Genomic DNA, 19114 nt, shown 5'->3' on the forward strand with positions numbered 1-19114 from the left:
GCGCTTGTATTTACGATAGATTGTGAAACAACAATAGTGGTAATAATGATAATGATAACAACCATAAGGTATAAAAACCAGAAAAACAAAAGTATGAATTTACACAGAGCGATGATGAGTCAAGGAACAATATTAATCTAAGCATTGTAATAATTAATGTACATACCATAGGGCAATTAACACAGAACAACAAAATTGAACGCTGTTGAAATACTTGCACAAATAGGAAATCGAAACACCGCGTGAATATCCAGACGATGTATATAAACTATAATTAAATTTCGTTAGCATTATTGTTTTGAGCTTTTCGTCATTGGATAAAGAAATTATTCACATTTATTATCCCACATTGATGATACATTCGTTTCTTGTAATCATCACCGTCATCACAGTATCACGCGATCGTCTTTGTATGACAAAAAATTATCTGCGATTAATGATGGGTTACCTGTTTTCTGAGAAAAAAAGTAAATAAAATGCAACCAGACACAAGGAGAGAGCGTGAGAGTGAGAAAGAGGGAGAGAAAAATTTTATTCCATAATATATTAATCGCGTTGCCGGGATCTTCTACTTTGTGTGCGTAACGAGCGTCGCCCACTATACATAATATACATATTATAATTATATAACCCACGTACACATTCACGCATGTACATGCAAACGTGATAAGAAAAATTACACATGTAAATAGGCACGCGTCTATTCACCGTAGAACTACCGACTGTTGAAACGAACAACAGCTTTTGAGGGAGGGAAAAAAAGTAAGGACATTAAAAGTTTTGAGGGTGTTCTACTGTGCTTAATCGCAAAAAATAAACTATTAGAGTAACTTGTTATGTCTAAATTTGTGACAAAAAAGAAAAAAAACGAACACACACACACAGACACGTGTTAAAACAGAAATGATAAAGAAAACAAAAAAACACTTGAATTAAATGAGATTTAAAAAATAAAATAAAACTGTACATATATGTATACGTATATAAGCTGATAGTAGTGGATCATTGGAAATTGGATAATTCTAACCGCCTCAGCAACTAAAAAGCAATATTTAGTTCTTACCGTTATCCTGTAACGAATAACTCCAAATGTACTGTACACATTCGTATTTAATAATAATTATTATAAATGAAGGAAGGAAAAACGAAACTAAAATTAAAACAAAAAAAACAAAAAAAAAAACAAATCATATGCGTCAATTGCCACAATAATCTTTCCGTAAATATAGCAGCGGTGAAAATAGTTTCTTGAACTGAACGGCTGCGCGCATTTGTTATCATTTTTATTTCATTTTGTCATGATCATTTTTTTTATTATTAATTATTATTTTATTATTAATGTTATTATTATTATTATTATTATTATCATTATTAATGGTTAAGTAAGTGCTCAATTAGCATTTGTTTCTTAAAAATAAATTATGAATATGTGGCTGTTGGATATTTACAATACGAGTCTTTTTTTTTTCACATCTTTTATAAATGTACTGTAATTGTTTATATACAGCAATATATTATTGTGAATAGTTGTTTGAGGGTCGAGTACGAGTTATCGTATTTTTTTAAAAGAGCTAATCATTTATATTATCATCATCATCATCATCATCATCATCATCATCATTATTATTATTATTATTATTATTATTATTAATTATTACTATTATTGTAAGAATCATTTTAAACCTTACCTATTATCTGTTCTGTTGTTTATTTATTATTTAAAAAAAGTCAAATTGAAAAAACAACAAATTTTCATTATTTTCGAAATGTCACTCACTACTGGCCATTTGGTTGTTTTTCTTTTTAATATATTTATTTATTTATTTTTTGTATTTATTCAATACTTGTTTTCTATTATTTTTAGTTCTTTAATTCATCGAATTACACAGCGATAATTAAAAAGTGAATCTAAAGCACAGAGCGTGGTATCGATAGACATATAAGAATATAAATTTAGTAGATTGTGATTGAGAAGCGTTATTGAGATATTTGATAAACTCTGACAGTAATGGGATGTGTTCTTATTTCATATTTTATTGTAAAATTTTCGTCTACAATCAGAGTGTGATTCAGGAATTCCGAATCACCAATCATTACATTCGTTATATAAATATTAAAACATCATAGCTCATACATGCAACTTTCAAAAACGGCGCTTCTCCATATTCTTTCTCTCACGGTATCCAACGACGATTCATTCTTTAAAGACGCACCAGTCCGCTCTCGTGATCCATAAATAATTTATTCTAAATCTCTTACAATCATTTATCCATCTATTTCCTCCATTGTCGTCTAATTTTTTCTCTTTCTTTCTTCGTTATATTTCTATTCTTGCATGTTTTCTTTTTTTATTTATTTTATGTTTTTTTGTTAAAATTTTTTTCTCCTACGCCAGTTTTCCAACATTTCTCAATACTAAACCGAATAAGGGTAAGAATACAAAGGCAAGGGGAGAGAGATAGAGAGGAGACAAAAAAAAGTAACAATAAAAAAATTGTATATTGCTCTTCTCAACGAGTGTTATATGATAATTATTAATAACGGAAAACTCAGAGAAGTTGAAATATTGTTCCTATCTAAAATTATATTCATTTTCCTTAATAAAATGCCTGTTTGGCATCATTTCATGTTTCAATTATACACATCATGTGTACATATAATGTACAATTTTTGTCACCGAATTAGAATTACGAATAAGAGACATCCAAGGCGAGACGGAAATAATAAGATCCTTATTTAATAGTCATCATTATAGAAAAATAATACGAATCTGTGTGATTTAATATTGGGAATAATTTGCTAATCATCATTTTCTCACATAATATATACCACGCGATTCTAGTTTACATGGTATAATTGGATATTTTGAGTATGCTTATACTTGTTTACTCTTTTTTCTTGACTTGGCTATCAAAATCTCTGAAAATCATTGAAAAAATAATCATTAATCGTTACTCATATAATTCAATACTATAAATATACGTGGATACCTACAAACATAAAATTAACCAGAGTTGCCAATTTATAGTATTACCTGACAACGTGAGGCGTGATTTGTTTACCTATTTTTCACTATGTAAATCTTAAATTCTACGTCCCTGTATTTTTTTAAACTTCATTGCAAACTTTTTTCTCCACCAGTATTTCTTTCATATTCTTTTTCTCACAATCGTAAATTTGGGCCAATTTGATTAGTCATTTTGTTACTTCATGGTAACATTTCCAACACTCAACAAGCGTTCAATATTCGGTACATCGAAAGTTTATAAATGGGGAAACTTGGTATTTTTTTGTTTGCCGAGCCTGTGCTGCACGAATACTTTTTGCAACCGTATTATGTAAAATAGATAAATCCTACCTTATCAAGGTACTGGGCTATCAGTTCCACTGCCACTGTTCGTCCCAGCCTCACTTTTTGTGGCCGCTATGCGATCGCCGCGTCTCGTGCTCTTCGAAAGAGACGCGACTTCTTTGAGAAGACTGGAAATTTTGTGCTGAAGTGTGCTGACCTTATTTTCATACTCTTTTTCCGTCGCTTTCATTTTAGTGCGCAACTCCGTCTCGCTGGTAAAATGTTTTGCTTTCAACTCGGTGATCTGTGGAATGGAGTATTAAAATCAATCAAGACGATCCTCCTTACTTACAAGGAAACCCGTTTAAGTTTTCATCTGTTATCATAAAGATGCGCAAACCATCTTCAAATTTTCAAATAAAACACGAAGGAAAGAAATTGAATACACTATTATACAAATATTTTAGATTCTAGTGAAATTTCAACCTTATTGTTATATATAAAAAGAGAACGTTCAATGATGGTTATATTCTAAAGTTAAGTTTCGGAAATAGGACCAATATATGGCAGGAGGAGAATTAAATTAGAGGACAATTACTCGACTATCGTTTTGGTAGAGCAATCTTTGAACTGCAATAACGTAGTTCTCTTACGTTTCTTTCCGTCAAAGTCGCGATAGTTCAACTTCAGTGTCTTTTCAGACACATTAATCTGATATTTTTGCATGTCCAAGAATAATTGCGTTGCAAAAATTTGTGATCTTTTCAGTGTTCGAAAATGGTCTTGCGTCTCGTGACGATATCAGGTAAAGACATAAATATGTTCCCTTGTTAACAGGGTGAAAGAACCTGTTCCTTAGCGGCGTGTACTTCAGATCATTTCAATGTTTCGTCCGAGTTTTTACCATTTTATCCTTCGTCAATAGTTGGCCATCCTTTTGCATAATTTGCTTTTGTAACAGCGCTATTTTCTCCTTCAACTGAGTCACCGCCACTACGTGATCCGAGCTATTTGGATCATGAGAGTCGTGAACGCCTCCCATTCGCGCCGCCTTCACAGGTGTTGGCCCATTCGTTCCTTCTACAGGATCGGATTGTGTGGGCAACTGCGTTACGTCAACCCTGTTGGGCCGCTTGTTGTGACCTTTCATTCTGCAATGAGATAAACTTGAAAGATTTCTTAAGCCTGATGGAAACTGTAATACATATAAAAGTGAAACTGGTATTCTAATTCGTATATATATTTATCATCTACTCACTTTTGCTCTTTGTGTTTCGCAGCCCGTTGTTGTGCTAATTTTAAATGTGCCCTTCTATCCGCATCCGACTGCTTCGTCTTTGCCAAGGCTCGCTTGTAGGATAGTGTGCACAACCAACATAACAGTTTACCATCAACCTAAAAAAAATTTGGAGAATTTATTTTCTGTGGATAAGCTACGTTTCAAGGTGGTTCATTGATTTTTCGTTTATTAATTTAACCCAGCTCCTAGTAGTCAAAAATGATATTCAAGTCATTTCGTTCTTCTTCTAAAGCAACTAGAATTCTATTGCCTCATTGATTGCCTATTATTACGTTGCTTGTACCTTTTTATCTTCATCCTGCCTGTCGAAAGCACACTTTTGTTTACACTGTTCACAGGTAACAGGTGGGCCGTAACGTTTCTCAGAATTGGTGCACCGCTGGCATTTACTGCCAATGAAAGCAGCTATCGTATTGCAATACTCACACGCTGAAGGTTTCCCATACGCTTTAACATTCTGCTCACATTTTTTGCATATCGTACTGGTGCTGCCTTTGCTGCGAACAGTTGAATGTATATTAGAATTCTCATATGTGATCGCAAAGAAATAATCTACTTTGAAACGGTTATTCAGTTTTTAGTTAAACTCATATTCTCATTTTTCTTTCAGATTTGAAGGATGAAATTCTCTTTCCGAATCGACTTACATGGTCTGTTGAAACTCAGATCGACAATAAGTGCATTTGACGACGGGAAATGCTCCTCGGCATTCCTGTAAGGTAAATACATTGCTCTTATTACACCATTGTTGTCAACACTTGCGCAGCGCATGCCAGCGTATATTGTAACAGTGTCGATTGTCAAGAAGATAAGACGTAACCAGAGAATCTTTGTTTACAAGTATTCGTTTGTAAAATATAGCAAAAAAGGATCACTGCGAATGGAAATAACCTCCATACCCAAAAACTGAAACGCCCGTCACATTGGAAAGAAAAATGTGTAAATGAACAAGGCAGATTTTTAGTGCGTAATTTTGTAGCATTCTGTCAAATGACGCGAACATATCGGCGTGCGCATGCAGCAATGGCTAGTGAAAATTTAGTATTTCAAAACAAATATAATAAGTCATATTTGCGCTGATAGAAATTCTATGCATACGATAAAAGAGATGAAAGGTGGGGACGCGGGTAGACATACCTTGCATAACTGTTGACCAGGTGATAATTCCTCGAAAGGATGCCTGGAGAAGCATCTTGAGCAAGCAAAAAGCGCCTGGCTGTTGTTACCGCTCATGTTCGTGGAGACTGGTTATGTCGAAAAAGCTGACGAAGAAAGTTTTGTCAGATGCCGCTGGTGCAATCGCGCACACGTCACAGTTGTGTGTTGAATGCCGTTGTAAACGCGAGCGTGGAAAAGTGTTCCTTTTTTTCTCAACTTATGTCAAATGCAATGTTATTGTATAAATATTTCTAACATCACTATCATCGTGCGCCCAAGTTTGCTGATATACTGGAAGCGGCAGATACGTTGCGATCACTGATATTATTTTTCTTGCGAAAATTGGACGTGCTGTAGGTTTTGTTTGCTCTCTGACTCACGACAACTTCAATTTCTCGCCACCGGTTGTCGTACAGCAGAGGCCATACTGCATTCTAAGAGTCTCAATACTCCGTGACTCTAGTCATTCTGAAAAACGCTTGCAGCGCCTCCACTAAGGACACACAACAAACTTATACTGATCCTTGTACCAGTTCGCGTTTTTTGTCCTCTGCCAATGTTTGTTGTAAACTAGCCGGTACCATTAGGCCAAGAGTGGCCCCCTGACACTCACCACTGCTCGTATACTAAAAAATTGTACGCGTCTTGTCCCCGTTTTTTAGTTCCCCTACGTGTCGCTAGTAGACTTCTGACACGTTCGCTGCCCTCGCTGACCGCGCGAAAGCTCGTCAGGTAACTACTAGTAATGTAAAATAAAATAATATAATAAAAATATAATGTAATAATAACATTAATTATTATTTATAATAGTAGTATTAATAATTTCTGAACATCTTATGCCGTTTTATCCGATACTTACGAAATGTTTTCCGCTCGTAGTAACGAGCAACATTTCCACTGATAATTTACGAGGTGCAAGTTTTATATAGCTCTTAAAGTAGACATTTAACGGAAAAAAGTATCAGATAAAATTGATAGGAAATTTTATGCTCTACAAATTTGGTTATTGCCATTTTTCATGTATCATCAACCGTTAACTATATATTTAGCAAGAAACAAATTAAAAAAAGTTTGGAGCGCTATAAATAAAAATTTATGCATTGTACAGAAGAACGTTATAAGTAAAAGTTGTAGAGAATGTTATTATCTACGAAAATAATCTCTACTATTTTTGTCGTACGATGCACGGTTCACGAGATATTTGATAAAACGTGTTTTCCAAGATGGCGGCTAACGTGGGCACCGCTCCCCCCCCCCCCCCCCCCCCGTGACAACAACTTGCATTTATATTCAGTGGACACCCCTGAACATGTTCCAACAATAAAATTTGGTGTGTAGAAAATTGCAGAAAAAAAATACGTGGGTCTTGGCCTACATGGGGTTGACAAAAGATCTAAATAGCCTAATGGGGCTTTCCATAACTAAAAGTGGACGAGATAAATTCATTGTCAAGCACCGCCCTTTGTGTGGAGTCACTCAGTGTCAAATCGGTATACCGTTGGTACGTAAAGACGACGAGAACTAATGTTACAATTAACTGGGTACAAACAAATTCACCCAGGTGGACAATGCAGTGTCAGATATTATTATGACTATGAAATAACATAACAAAATTAACTATTTTATGTAGCATTTTTCGTATTTTGCTTGAAGAAACGTATACAGCATTTCTTAATCCTATTATCTGATCAACTACGTCTTTCACTTTAATACCGTTTCTAAGCTTGCTGAAGTACTATCATTGACACCCGAACACTTGCACTAGTTTTAAAGCATATTGAATAGACTAGAACTGAATTCGAACATAAACTTTGTGGCTATGAATTTGTCATTTTCCTTCCCCGTGAATCTATGAACACCATACAAATTTGATGTTTCTGGGAAAAAACTAATAGGGCAAATTTACGCCGTCCACAGAAACCTTTGGAGCTTGTTGGGACTCATCTCCCAATGCCCGCACATGTGGATTATCCATCACCACATTGTCTGCCCCGCGGCGAATTTATCAAAATCGTGTCAATGACGTATTATTATAAGGTACCAGCATTGCAATTGTTACAATTTTCTTGAATCAAAATGTTTCAATAATATTTTACATGGTATTTTTAAAAGTCTGCAGTAACATAACCATGAAACATTGAAATTGTGATGAGAGGCGCTAAATAACCAAAAGGGAATTGATCAATTAATGGAGTATTTATTCTGAACACATGGTACAATGTAGAGATTTCTTATACGATTAGTTCAATGCGTGTTTATCTTTCGACGCGTGAACTTCAGCTCTTATTCGAGTCCGTTATAGCCGCTGATCTCTATATCGTTATAGCTCAATATCTTCGGAACCTTAACAAATTGAAACTGAGATTTGACTTAAAAATTTAATTTCACCATATTTTCGCATTTACCGCCACAACCACAGCATTTTTCTGTTCCTCGGCATCGGCACCACCTTTTGTAGATACATCTTTTGCTCGGTGGTGGATCCTGCACACTGTAATTAAATTCAAACATTGCAAGCAGTTAATAATAATAGTAGCAAATAGGGCAAATAATAAACGAATTAAAGTAACCAAGATAGATTGAAATTTAAACTAGGATTGTACTTAAAAATTTAACTTCACCTTATTCTGACGTTTGTCTGGATCGCAGCCGCACCACTTCCCCAAATATGTAATGTCCTTTTTTAGGAATTGGCCCTGACACCGGGGGTCCTGTGTGCTGTAATTCAATTAAAATATTGTAAGCAATCAATGATAATCGTTAAATAACATACCGACCCGCTATCGATTTTTTTTCCTTTAATTATTACTATACATAGTTCTTGATTACAACGCCTAACTGCGGTGAGAGAATCTTGCTACAAACTTGAAAGTTACTGACAACTTAACTGGATACCACGCAAGTAATGTAACAAATGGCACCAGACTGATAAAAGTTTGAAATAACAATTTTTCGATAGAAATTAGTATGTCGATTTTCCAAGAGAAAAAATATGATTACCGATCTGAATTTTTGCGTGACTTGAAAAATTATTTTACACTTAAGTTTGTACCAGATGATGAATTGTTTTTTGATACGTCTTTCTGGTATAATGATTCTCTATTAATCGTTATCGTATACACTTGATTTAAAAAGGAGAAACTCGAAGGCGACAAATAGGGAGACTTAGACGCACTGTGAACTGCTCGAAAATAAATACTTTCTTAGAATAGAAATACATATAAATTATTAAAACGACAATGTACTTTTCAGTATTGAAAAACCATTAGGTACTACCGTCGAAGTTCAATATAACGATCGTCAAAATTTTTTTTTAGATTTCAAAACACGATATTTGATGTGACGTTTCTGTTCACGCGTCCGCGCCACAATGATTTAAATTGCATGCGTCCCGCACTGCGTGAACTTTTACAATTCTAATTAAAGGATTATGGGTACGTTGCGGGATAGATATTGTCTAACTCAAAGAATATTCTTATTTACAATTTACAATTTACAAATATATTCTAAGATTAATCAACTTGTTGTAGAGTTACAGTTTTGATTTCAAGTTAGTTTTGTTAAGTTGTTTGATGTTTAGATAGATAGATCGATATTAACGAGAATATAAGTTTATATTCCCGGAGCTGGAGATATTTAGCTTTAATTTTCATGCCGATGGCACTAGTGTGTATCAACGAGAATATCGCGTTAGACTGACGTTAGATTTTCTAATTTCAGTTGTGGATGATAGTAGGAGTGAGAGCAAACTTGATTTCAGAGTATGAAATGGAAGCGAGTAAAATGCGTTATTTTGCGATTTCTGATTGGTATGTGTGTTACAAAGTTTAGAGTTGGTGCGAAAGTGGCGAGAATCGGCATGAAAGGTGGGAACAGGATCAGCTAAATTTGAAAACTTAAGCGGGAAAAGCCCCTGTTGAGGAATTTTAAATTTTTTCTCATTGATTTGCTGTAGAAAAAGGTATTTTTTGTTTAATTGAAGAGGCATATTTTGAAAAAATAATCGGCACTGTTCGTATACGTTTGGAGGATAGGATTCACGCAACTAGTACCAAGTACACACAACCGCAATAACACAAAATAACGCGCGTCGTCGATGGGAAATATTTGGCCGTTTTTCCTATAAAGTTTAGTATATTGCTTACAACTTCTGCTACTTCGAATACTTATATTCAGAATAATTTTTTCCAAAAACTCTTATTTATTTTCATCACTTTTCAACACTTTCTTCTAACAGTAGATAGTACTGTTGCTAAACGTACTATACCAATTGTAGCTCGTAAATATTGGGATAAGGCGTAGGGATGATATCATCGTTTTAACTTATTCTAGGAAGAATTATAACAGTGCCTCGATTATCTATATTCGCCAGAATGATGCTCATCTTGTAAAAGATCGAGGCAGCGTCGACCTTATAATCTCTTCTACTTAAATTGTAAGTCTTGATAACCACACGTTCCTGGCCAAACGTCTCGGTACATTTTCTCTGGTAGTTACATGATACAATTCAACGGATAGTATACCTTGTTTCACACGTTTTTTTACTTCACCTTCCCATTGGAAAAGAAGCGAGGCTGGGCACACCACCAAAGTACCATCCTTTGGTTCTGCACAAGAACAATTAGCAATTGATTAATCATAGCGAAATTAATAAAAAGATTCCGGTGGGTTTTAAAAAAATATTAAGTAGTTAGGAATGGTCCTTTTACGTCGGAGCCACACGTCATCATCGTCATCTGAATCTAAATCCTTTAAAGTTGACATAGTTAGAGAATTTATTGTCAAGGCTTTATCCACACCCATTTCATCAGCTGAAATAAAATATTTCACAAGTATGCCGTATTACTGTATTGTAGTATTCCCTTTTAATAGCTCAAAGAAATCCTAATAAAGTTGCAAACTTCAAATCTCAAGCCTCGCATAGATCATTTGGAAAACCTTTTTCACACGATGTTACTTAATGTTTTAGGGAGTAAAGCTTTCTTTGATAATTCAATGTAAATATTGGCGACTCGTGAAATTAATATCTACCTAAAATTTCACCACGGGGTCTTTGCCCTTCAAATTATGTGAAACGATTGCACAAGTAGTTCAATTATCATCATTTCATAGGTTTCAAATGGTTTAAAACATTACCAAGATTTCAAACAATTTTACAAGTTTACCAATGATTTAAAACATTCATAGAAATTTCATTTCAACTACAGAAGATATCAGTAGATTCTAAACGATTCAACAAGATTTTACAGGTTTCAAACGATTTAAAAAATTCCATCAGATTTCTTATCATTTGAAGCATTTTACTGTTTATTTATTTGGTTTACTCTTGCAATAAAAGCTACTGATCCTAATTGGTGTACATATCTCCGAATATCGAAGTCCATGTATCTCAAACGCGAAAAGAAGCTCAACAGCCTCATTCTATACGCAATTCTGAACAAAACCACCCAAATGTATTTTCATTTGACGCAGAAACAAAGAAATGGCACGAATTGTACGAATTTACTATTCGCAATGCAACTACCCAAAGTTCGTGGCGGCTTGAATTTTCATAATTTATATTTTAAATTCTACGGGCTGCAATTACACTTATTTGAACTATCATACATCATGCATCATACATCATACATCATACATCCAACATCATTCATCATACATCATACATCGTACATTATACATCATAACATACATAGTATTAAAGTTCGGAACCAAATTTTGGATATTCGGATGTTCAGAAAGTGACGTCACCCAAATTTGTTTTCTCTTGACGTCATCGGTCTATTGTAACCGTCACGACCAAAATCAGCCAGCCGAATCTCTCAGTCTGGAAACAACCGCGCAGTAGAGCGGACGGATGAGAATCGCGCTCCGCAGATTTCGAGTACCGGGTTCTCTACCTCCTGGATCCTACGCTCCGGGTCCGCTTCCTGGTGCAACTTGAGTTCCAGGAGAAGGGCTCTGTAGCTTCTGCGCTCCAGGTCCACTATCTGGTGACTTCTGACCTTTACGAGTAATTTTCTGTGGTTTCTGCGCTCCAGGTCCGGTTTCTGGTGCAACTCGACGTCCAGGACGAGCGCTCCGTAGTTTCTGCGCTCCATGTCCGCTACCTGGTGAAACTCGACTTCAGAGACAAGCACTCCGTAGTTCTGGCTGTCCAGGTCCTCCATCTGGTGGATCTGGTGGAATTTTGGAACCCTTATCTGCAGTGACCATCTGATTGTCGTTCGTGTCTGTGGTCGATGCCAGAAGTTGAGCGTTGTTGGAGGCCCATGTTCGTAGTTCCAGTCCCGCGGATCCCAAAATTTTGACTAATTGCTTCTTCGGCTTCTGTGCTTCGCCTAGGGAGCTGGTGCCAGTAGGTAAGTCATTGACGTAGAAATCGTTGATGATGATCCGACTAGCTTTCGCGTATTGTGCTTCGTGATCTTCTCTCAAATTCCGGAGACATCGTGTCGCCAAGTTCGGTGCCGATGTGGTTGCATATTTCACAGTGTTCAGTTCGTTGATTCGAATCGGCTCTGATGAGTTTTATCTTCACAGTATTCTCTGCACTTACGTTAATCTCGTGCTGAATGCTTTGTTAAATCTGTTGAATTAAACGAGGGCAGAAGTCCGGTGTTAAAAAATGCGATTGTGAGCCGCAGTCGAAAAGTGCTCGGCATTCGTATTTGTTTTCCTGATGGTCTTGCGGGTAAACAAGCGCGGTGGACAGAAGACATTCGCTTATGTTAATATCGGCATTATTCAAACAAATTATAAAAAAATTTTACGAAATGCGATAGTAAAATTGTAAACAGTCCTTTGATTTTATTTCCTCGATACCAAATTGTATATTCATTAATTCATCCATTTAATCAATCACTCGTACAGTTCATAAATTATCGATCAAAAGGTGTATAATGTTAAAATTGTAAATGTAAATCGTCTTGCTTTCGTTAAAATTGTCGCCCTGATTTCTCTTTATGCATTATTAAATAATTTTGTTCAGTGTTTCAAATGGTTTTCATAATAGTAACATGACTTCTAGTTGCCAGTAGCGAATATCTGTCAATGTTATTAATGGTAACGCGTTCGTTGAAAGCGTAGATTATGTTATTTCATTCTCGAAGATGTTGCAGAAGGTTCAATGTATAACTTCACACTGATATATATATAAAATGTATATGAATAATTGTTAAAATTGATTCAGGATGCTAGGAATTTTGATACTTTCGTAAATTTAATCTATGGTATGTACCTTTGATATCATTTAAATTTTCTGGATCTCATAACACGAATGCATTATTTTCAATTACCTTTGTAATTTTATATGGTCCCTGATGTAGGTAAGTGAGAAAACTTATGAGATGCTTTATCAGCTGCATTAGATGGTAGCGGTACCGTTCATAAAACTAAATCGTTTACATCAAGAATGACCTTTTTTTTTTGTTTTTGTTTTTGTCAATCACGAGAATTTTTTAACAATCTATCCTTAGCTAGCATTATTTTAGTTTCGAGATTTACTTCAATATTGTTTGGAAATTAGATGAGTTTTTGGATTTTGTCAACAGGTTTTTCTACCAAAATGAAGTTCCAAAAGGGTCTATTCGGTACTTGAATGTGTCGTTGTGTTTAACAAATCCCTAATTTTCGAGATATCGAAGTATTGTAATTCTGAATATAAAGTTCTAAAAACCCTTATACTTGAAAAACGTGTTTGTATATACCTGCGTAATTTAAAGTTCTTTTCTAAATCTAAAAGAATTCTCACAGGTTTTGCCATTTTTGGTACGTGCGATTTAAAAATTTTCCTTAAACTAATACGAGTCATAGCTTCTTTTACTGCATATAAATAAACATATTTAGAAAAATTATCCAATATGACAAAAATATACTGCACGCCACCTACAGATTGTAGTAATGGTCCACAATAATGGATCGTTACTAATATCCCTGATCTTTCGGATTTTATCATTTCATGTTCTCGTTCCATGGTTTTCGATAAAACTTTAACTCTCACACAAATCGCATGTATATACATATTTCTTGACATCTTTTGACATCCCTTTCCAATAGTAATTTTGTTTTAAATATTGTCAAGTTTGATATTGACCAGGATGACCTAATTTCGCGTGATTAGGTATTGAATGAATCTTGTAATTAAAGAAGATGCTACTACTATTCACCATTGCTGTTTCCGATGTTATATCGTGATAATATTTCATTATGAAGTTTAAATTGTAATTCAGGCACATTTTTCGATATATTATTTAGTTTTTAGATATCCATGTGTATTTTTCTTGTACTTTCTTTATATTTTTGCAATCATCAATTAAATTTTGATCTAATGACAATTCATAAATTCACCCTGTGTACTCCGTATCATGGAGTTTAGTAATATTTCAAAGATTCTACATAACTGTGACGACCCGCGGAAACTGGGGTGAATAATTCTACTAATTTACTATTGCGATTTCGTAGAACCAGTGCAATTTCTTTGTTTTTGCGACAAATGAAAATGTATCGAAGTACTTTTGTTTCGAATTGAGTATAGAATGCGACTGTTAAGTTACCCTTTTTCGCGTTTGAGATACTTGCGTCGACTTCGATATTTGGACACATATACGGCAACATCGAAATTGACCAGAGCACTCCCTTAAGCCCCTCGAATTATCTCAGGAAGTCAAGATATTATTAAAAACCGAATTATTATGACGGCGGATACGATTGTAAAAATCTCTTGATTTCGCATCGCTGTAGCACCATGGAAACGATTTGAACTTGACTGGTGCTATGTTGAGAGTTTGCTGTTAAATTTTCGGCAAAAAATAATAAAAATTGAACGTTTTATAAATATTATGGGCTGGCATCGACCCTGTGTGTATTTTATGTTCTTTATTTGGTCGTGTGTCCACAACGGGTTAAATAAAAATTAACAAATAACAGATAGTGAAATCGGTGGTTCGCCACTCCCACCGTATTTACGAACGCCAAACCATTATACTATTTCTTATTATACAAAAATAACCTTCACTTCAGTGTCCTCAACGGGTTGAACAGAAATCAGTAAATAATAAATAGTGCCGAATGTAAAGTGTGAGACACTAAAGTAGTGTGGCACATAATAATACGCGCTTAAATTGGTTGCTACACAATCAACATTTTCATTTCCACACCAATTTCTGTTACGTTGACGACAGCGAAACCATGATAAATACGCAAGGAGAACCATTTTCAAAGTTTGAAAATTTGGAACGCAGTAACTTTAAAATCATTTAAAATCACACGAAAAATCGATTGATATCATTCCAATCGCTTATCACCCAATCTGGGATTGAATACCCCCTTTCAATTAGCATTAAAAGGTAAGGATTTATTTTAATATCTAATAAGTTTCAAAATATCATGGGGGCTTGAGATGTTCAATAGTAAATAATTCTTTCATTTCACGAGGAGGACTTGCTAAAATTTTAAAATATACTTCTCTATGAGCACGGTAGTCTCCCAATGATAGTTTGTCGGACACTTTTTCTCCTTTGAAGTGTTCAGCACCATATTTGATGCATGAAAAATCCATTAACCCTGCATAATATTGACCAGTATTATTAAAATTCATCTTGTTTTTCTCTATAATTTAATAGTTCATTTTCGAATTTCTCATAAGCTTATCTGCAAATATAATTAATTTTTATAAATTTGTATCTAGAACAGGCTTAACACTATCCAATTGAATCAGTATGGCAGTGGGGGAAGCGCCTGAGCACGGATCAGGGAAACCGATACTATTGAGAGGTTGTACCGTATATGGGGAAAAAAATACAACACAACACACGTGAAATATTTAGAATAATCGGTAACGTACGAAGAGCCAGCGAGTAGCAATGTAAGCGATGTATACAAGCAAATATGAATACCATTCTTTAAATAAAATATACGCGGATAATGACAATGATATATGTACACATTTTGATAAAGAATTGTGTGGCACTAGCAGTTTGAAAGCAGCAATATGTATTCGGGTTCAAAAGATATTGCGACTACATTTTTGGAAAAGATATTATTTTACGTACTCTCTGAATTTGAATCGGTGAAATTTCACTAATTCCCAGTTATAAGTATATCAATGGAAAAAAACAGTGCATATACACTGAAGTTGGAGTGAATTTTCACTAATATCCTACTGATTTCCAGTGCATATACACTGATTTTTTCCAGTGGTATACTTATAACTGATTCACATTGAGAGAGTACAGATCATGAAGCGCTAAAGCGTATTGTCGGGTCAATTACAGGTATTCCGATTACAGCGGAGAGTAGCTTTAAATATAAAATTGAACACATTAATTCTGCAGAATACGGTAATTTCGATGCGCTGTTCTTGTCTTCCCATTGAAGGTGATACCGACATTTTTTACACTGATTTCACACGAATAAATTATATTAAAAGTTGGAACTTTGGATAGTAATATTGTAGCTGAAGAGACAAAAGAATGTCAAGTTTTAAAAGATGTAATAAAATATACAACCAACGGGCGGCCTTCCATTGATAAATTGTCAGAAGCAAAGTATCATCATTAAAAAATAATTGAACTCTGTATAAGCGTGAATTACCCATGTTATTTGAAAAGTTGCATATGATGCTCATAAAATACTGTATATGTGAAACAGCAATTTGAAAGTGGAAGCACTCGAGAATCCCGCAATACTGTATTCGTAGAACGAGATACCGTTCATACTAATAATTACATGGTCAAGGTGACAAAAGAAATAGAAGGCACAAACCATACACAGGTACAATGACAAATTCCACTTTGCTGAATATATGGTAGTCATTTATACAAACAATGCGCGTTACTTTGATTCTTATTCAAATGTTCTTCGCACTGGTTTCGTGGTTACAGAAGAGGACAATCCTCTTTCATACAAACAACAACAAAGAAAGGTCGAAATGAAACTAAGTTGTCGTCAACGTTCAGGATTCGAATGAAACAAAGCGATCGTTAAACATTGCAGCGTACCTTGAGTCTTGGAGATCGTTTTTGTCGTCGTCGTCGCTAAATTCAATAACACTGTATCCTTGTGCGTTGCTTTGCGATTGCATCTGTCGTGTGAATATTGCTAATTATGATTCTAAGGTATCGTTATGTGCGGTTTATATAAGGACACTGTGCATCCCGCGTCGTGACTTGGTACTTTGCTTCTAGATCCTAAGAACGGGCGACGTCGACAGGACATCACCGAACATCGACACAGCCTCGCTGAAGTTCGAACGAAGTTGACGACGGTTGGGCAGGGGGGGGGAGCAGGTTACGGATAGCTGCGAGTCCTGTGAAATCTGGAATGGGTAAAGTGGGCGGCGCATTGGGCGGGACTTGGGACCAACTTGGACGCGTGTGAATTCGTAAGGCCGAATCACAATATGCGTTTCCGCCGCTGCGGTCCGCAACTGCGGTTTGTGACAATCCGTAGAGCTGCCAGAGCCGTGCGACGTTATCACATTTGCCGGACGTCGGCGCAGCAACTTGCGGTAACTTGAAATACGCGCCAAATTTGTAGGTGTATGTTATAGGTTATGTAATGTAGTATATCGTAGACTGTATTGTTATCTACTGAATTTTTTGACATTCGATAATATTGAAGAAATTTGTCCTCAAAATTGGGAATGTTTACAAAAAAAAAAAAACTTTTGAAATAGCTGATTAGATTCTCGCTTCGAAAAATATGGATCAACCTCATGGTTATGCACTGTCGGATCGTGTAATTACCCTTCTGCTTCTATTACGCAAATAATTTTGAAAAATATCTTCGCGCTCATGTTAATTCACTTTGGCTGTTCAAGCGTAAATTACTGCATTGAAACAGCAACACAGACATTTTCTGTCGAGCACTGGTATAGCAACCAGAGTACCAAATGCTTTTTCGCGATGACAAAATCATTATACATATTAGAGTGCTACGTAATATTCAAAATATAGAAAAGGTCTTTCGTGCGATTCTCTTGTACCATTGCAGACAATTGATATTTTTTAAAATTATTTCCACGATTTCACAGTGTAATTAACCCTTACCCTATCACATGGGGCCTTTGGCGTCTTACCCTTTTTTGATTATTTTAAGTGCTTCAAAAATGTTGAAAAAATTTATACATATTCTTCGAAACGTCATGTTGAAGATGCAATAGTTGGTTCACTTAATTATTTATTTACAAAAAATTTCAGTAACAAAGTGTCCATGGAAAATGAAATTTTTCACATTTTATTTAAAAAAAAATCCCATTCGTCAACCAAGTAATAAAATTGAACGCGGTCAACGGCAAACTCAAGTGGAATAATTATATTTTTATGAAAAAAATATGCGGAGTTGCGAAAAGTACATTACATGCTTAATTTCTTACCCTCAAAACAGGCTATTTAACAATGGGGAAAATATGGGTATTTTGTCATACAAATTCAAAAACCGACTTTATTTATCAAGCTATGAGTCGAAGAAATTGTTAAACAATGATAAAACGTTAGAATTCTTCTCTATGCTAAAGTCTCCGTTTTCTCAGTCGACATTTCGCGCCCATAATCGCGAACGGAACGAAACAGAGCACTTTTTAGCGTGACATCATTTTATACCTAATCAGAGCTAAGCCCCGCCCATTTATACCGCTGTGTTCACTAAAAAAATGTGTCCTACGGTTAAAACGAATCCGTCACAACCGCAGCGCCGAAAACAGTGGTAGTGTGGTCCCAGCCGAAACGTGTCGTTCTCTCGCTGAACTGTGTGTAGTATACTCAACGCTCAAGTTGAGCACTTAACGTATATGAACGTTATAATCTGTCTCTCTCGCTCTACACCTGATTGGTCGAATCGTTTCCTCTTGGCCAATCAAATGCAAAGTGAGAGAGACGGAATGTCTAAAGTATATATCTCACTCTCTCATCACTTCGGCTGCAGTTTTCGCGAGGTTGACGCAACGGTACGATGAGCGGCCTCCAGTAGTATGTGCTCTAAGGTTTGCTCTAAAGTTGACTCGTAAACACGGTCGTTGTTAGTCGAAAGATCCGAGGTATACCTGTAAGAATGACGCTATAACTGCTTCTCTAAAATACTATGAAGAAAAAATTTGCCATATTAGTTTTGGTGAGTGGTCGAAATATTTTTTCATCTGCTGTTTATAATTCGATACTAAATTGTTGTTCCTCGAAGCTTTTTCGTTCCCTTTCTAGTTTGAGGTTAGTTCGATATACAGATCTTCATCCGGCCGTAGTATTTTATTTCAGTGACCTTAGTTGGAAGCTGAATGTTCTTCCTTGCCGAAATTCCCTGTGTAAAGAATTTTTAATGTTATTAATAAATCTATACCTTGTGCTTTTTGTTATCGTAGGTTGTTTACTTCC

General features: G+C 35.4%; 1 protein-coding gene across 2 annotated transcripts; it reads right to left on the minus strand.

Moving 5' to 3' along the window:
• Positions 1 to 2014: 2014 nt before the first annotated feature.
• Positions 2015 to 6201, minus strand: LOC107223691 (protein FAM76A). Of its 2 annotated transcripts, none has more exons than XM_015663460.2 (7): positions 5730 to 6201; positions 5240 to 5304; positions 4876 to 5089; positions 4551 to 4687; positions 4197 to 4458; positions 3359 to 3596; positions 2015 to 2919 (listed from the first exon to the last, which is right to left on the minus strand). In XM_015663460.2, exons 1-6 carry the CDS (start codon positions 5823 to 5825, stop codon positions 3363 to 3365), a joined length of 1008 nt encoding a protein of 335 aa, XP_015518946.1. In that variant the 5' UTR covers positions 5826 to 6201; the 3' UTR covers positions 2015 to 2919; positions 3359 to 3362. The 2 variants fall into 2 exon arrangements, with proteins under 2 accessions (XP_015518946.1, XP_015518947.1); XM_015663461.2 differs by having other exon boundaries at positions 4197 to 4443; positions 5730 to 6192.
• Positions 6202 to 19114: the final 12913 nt, after the last annotated feature.

The sequence above is a fragment of the Neodiprion lecontei genome, chromosome 4, assembly GCF_021901455.1.
Source record: "Neodiprion lecontei isolate iyNeoLeco1 chromosome 4, iyNeoLeco1.1, whole genome shotgun sequence".
In the NCBI taxonomy this organism is placed as follows: Eukaryota; Metazoa; Arthropoda; class Insecta; order Hymenoptera; family Diprionidae; genus Neodiprion; species Neodiprion lecontei.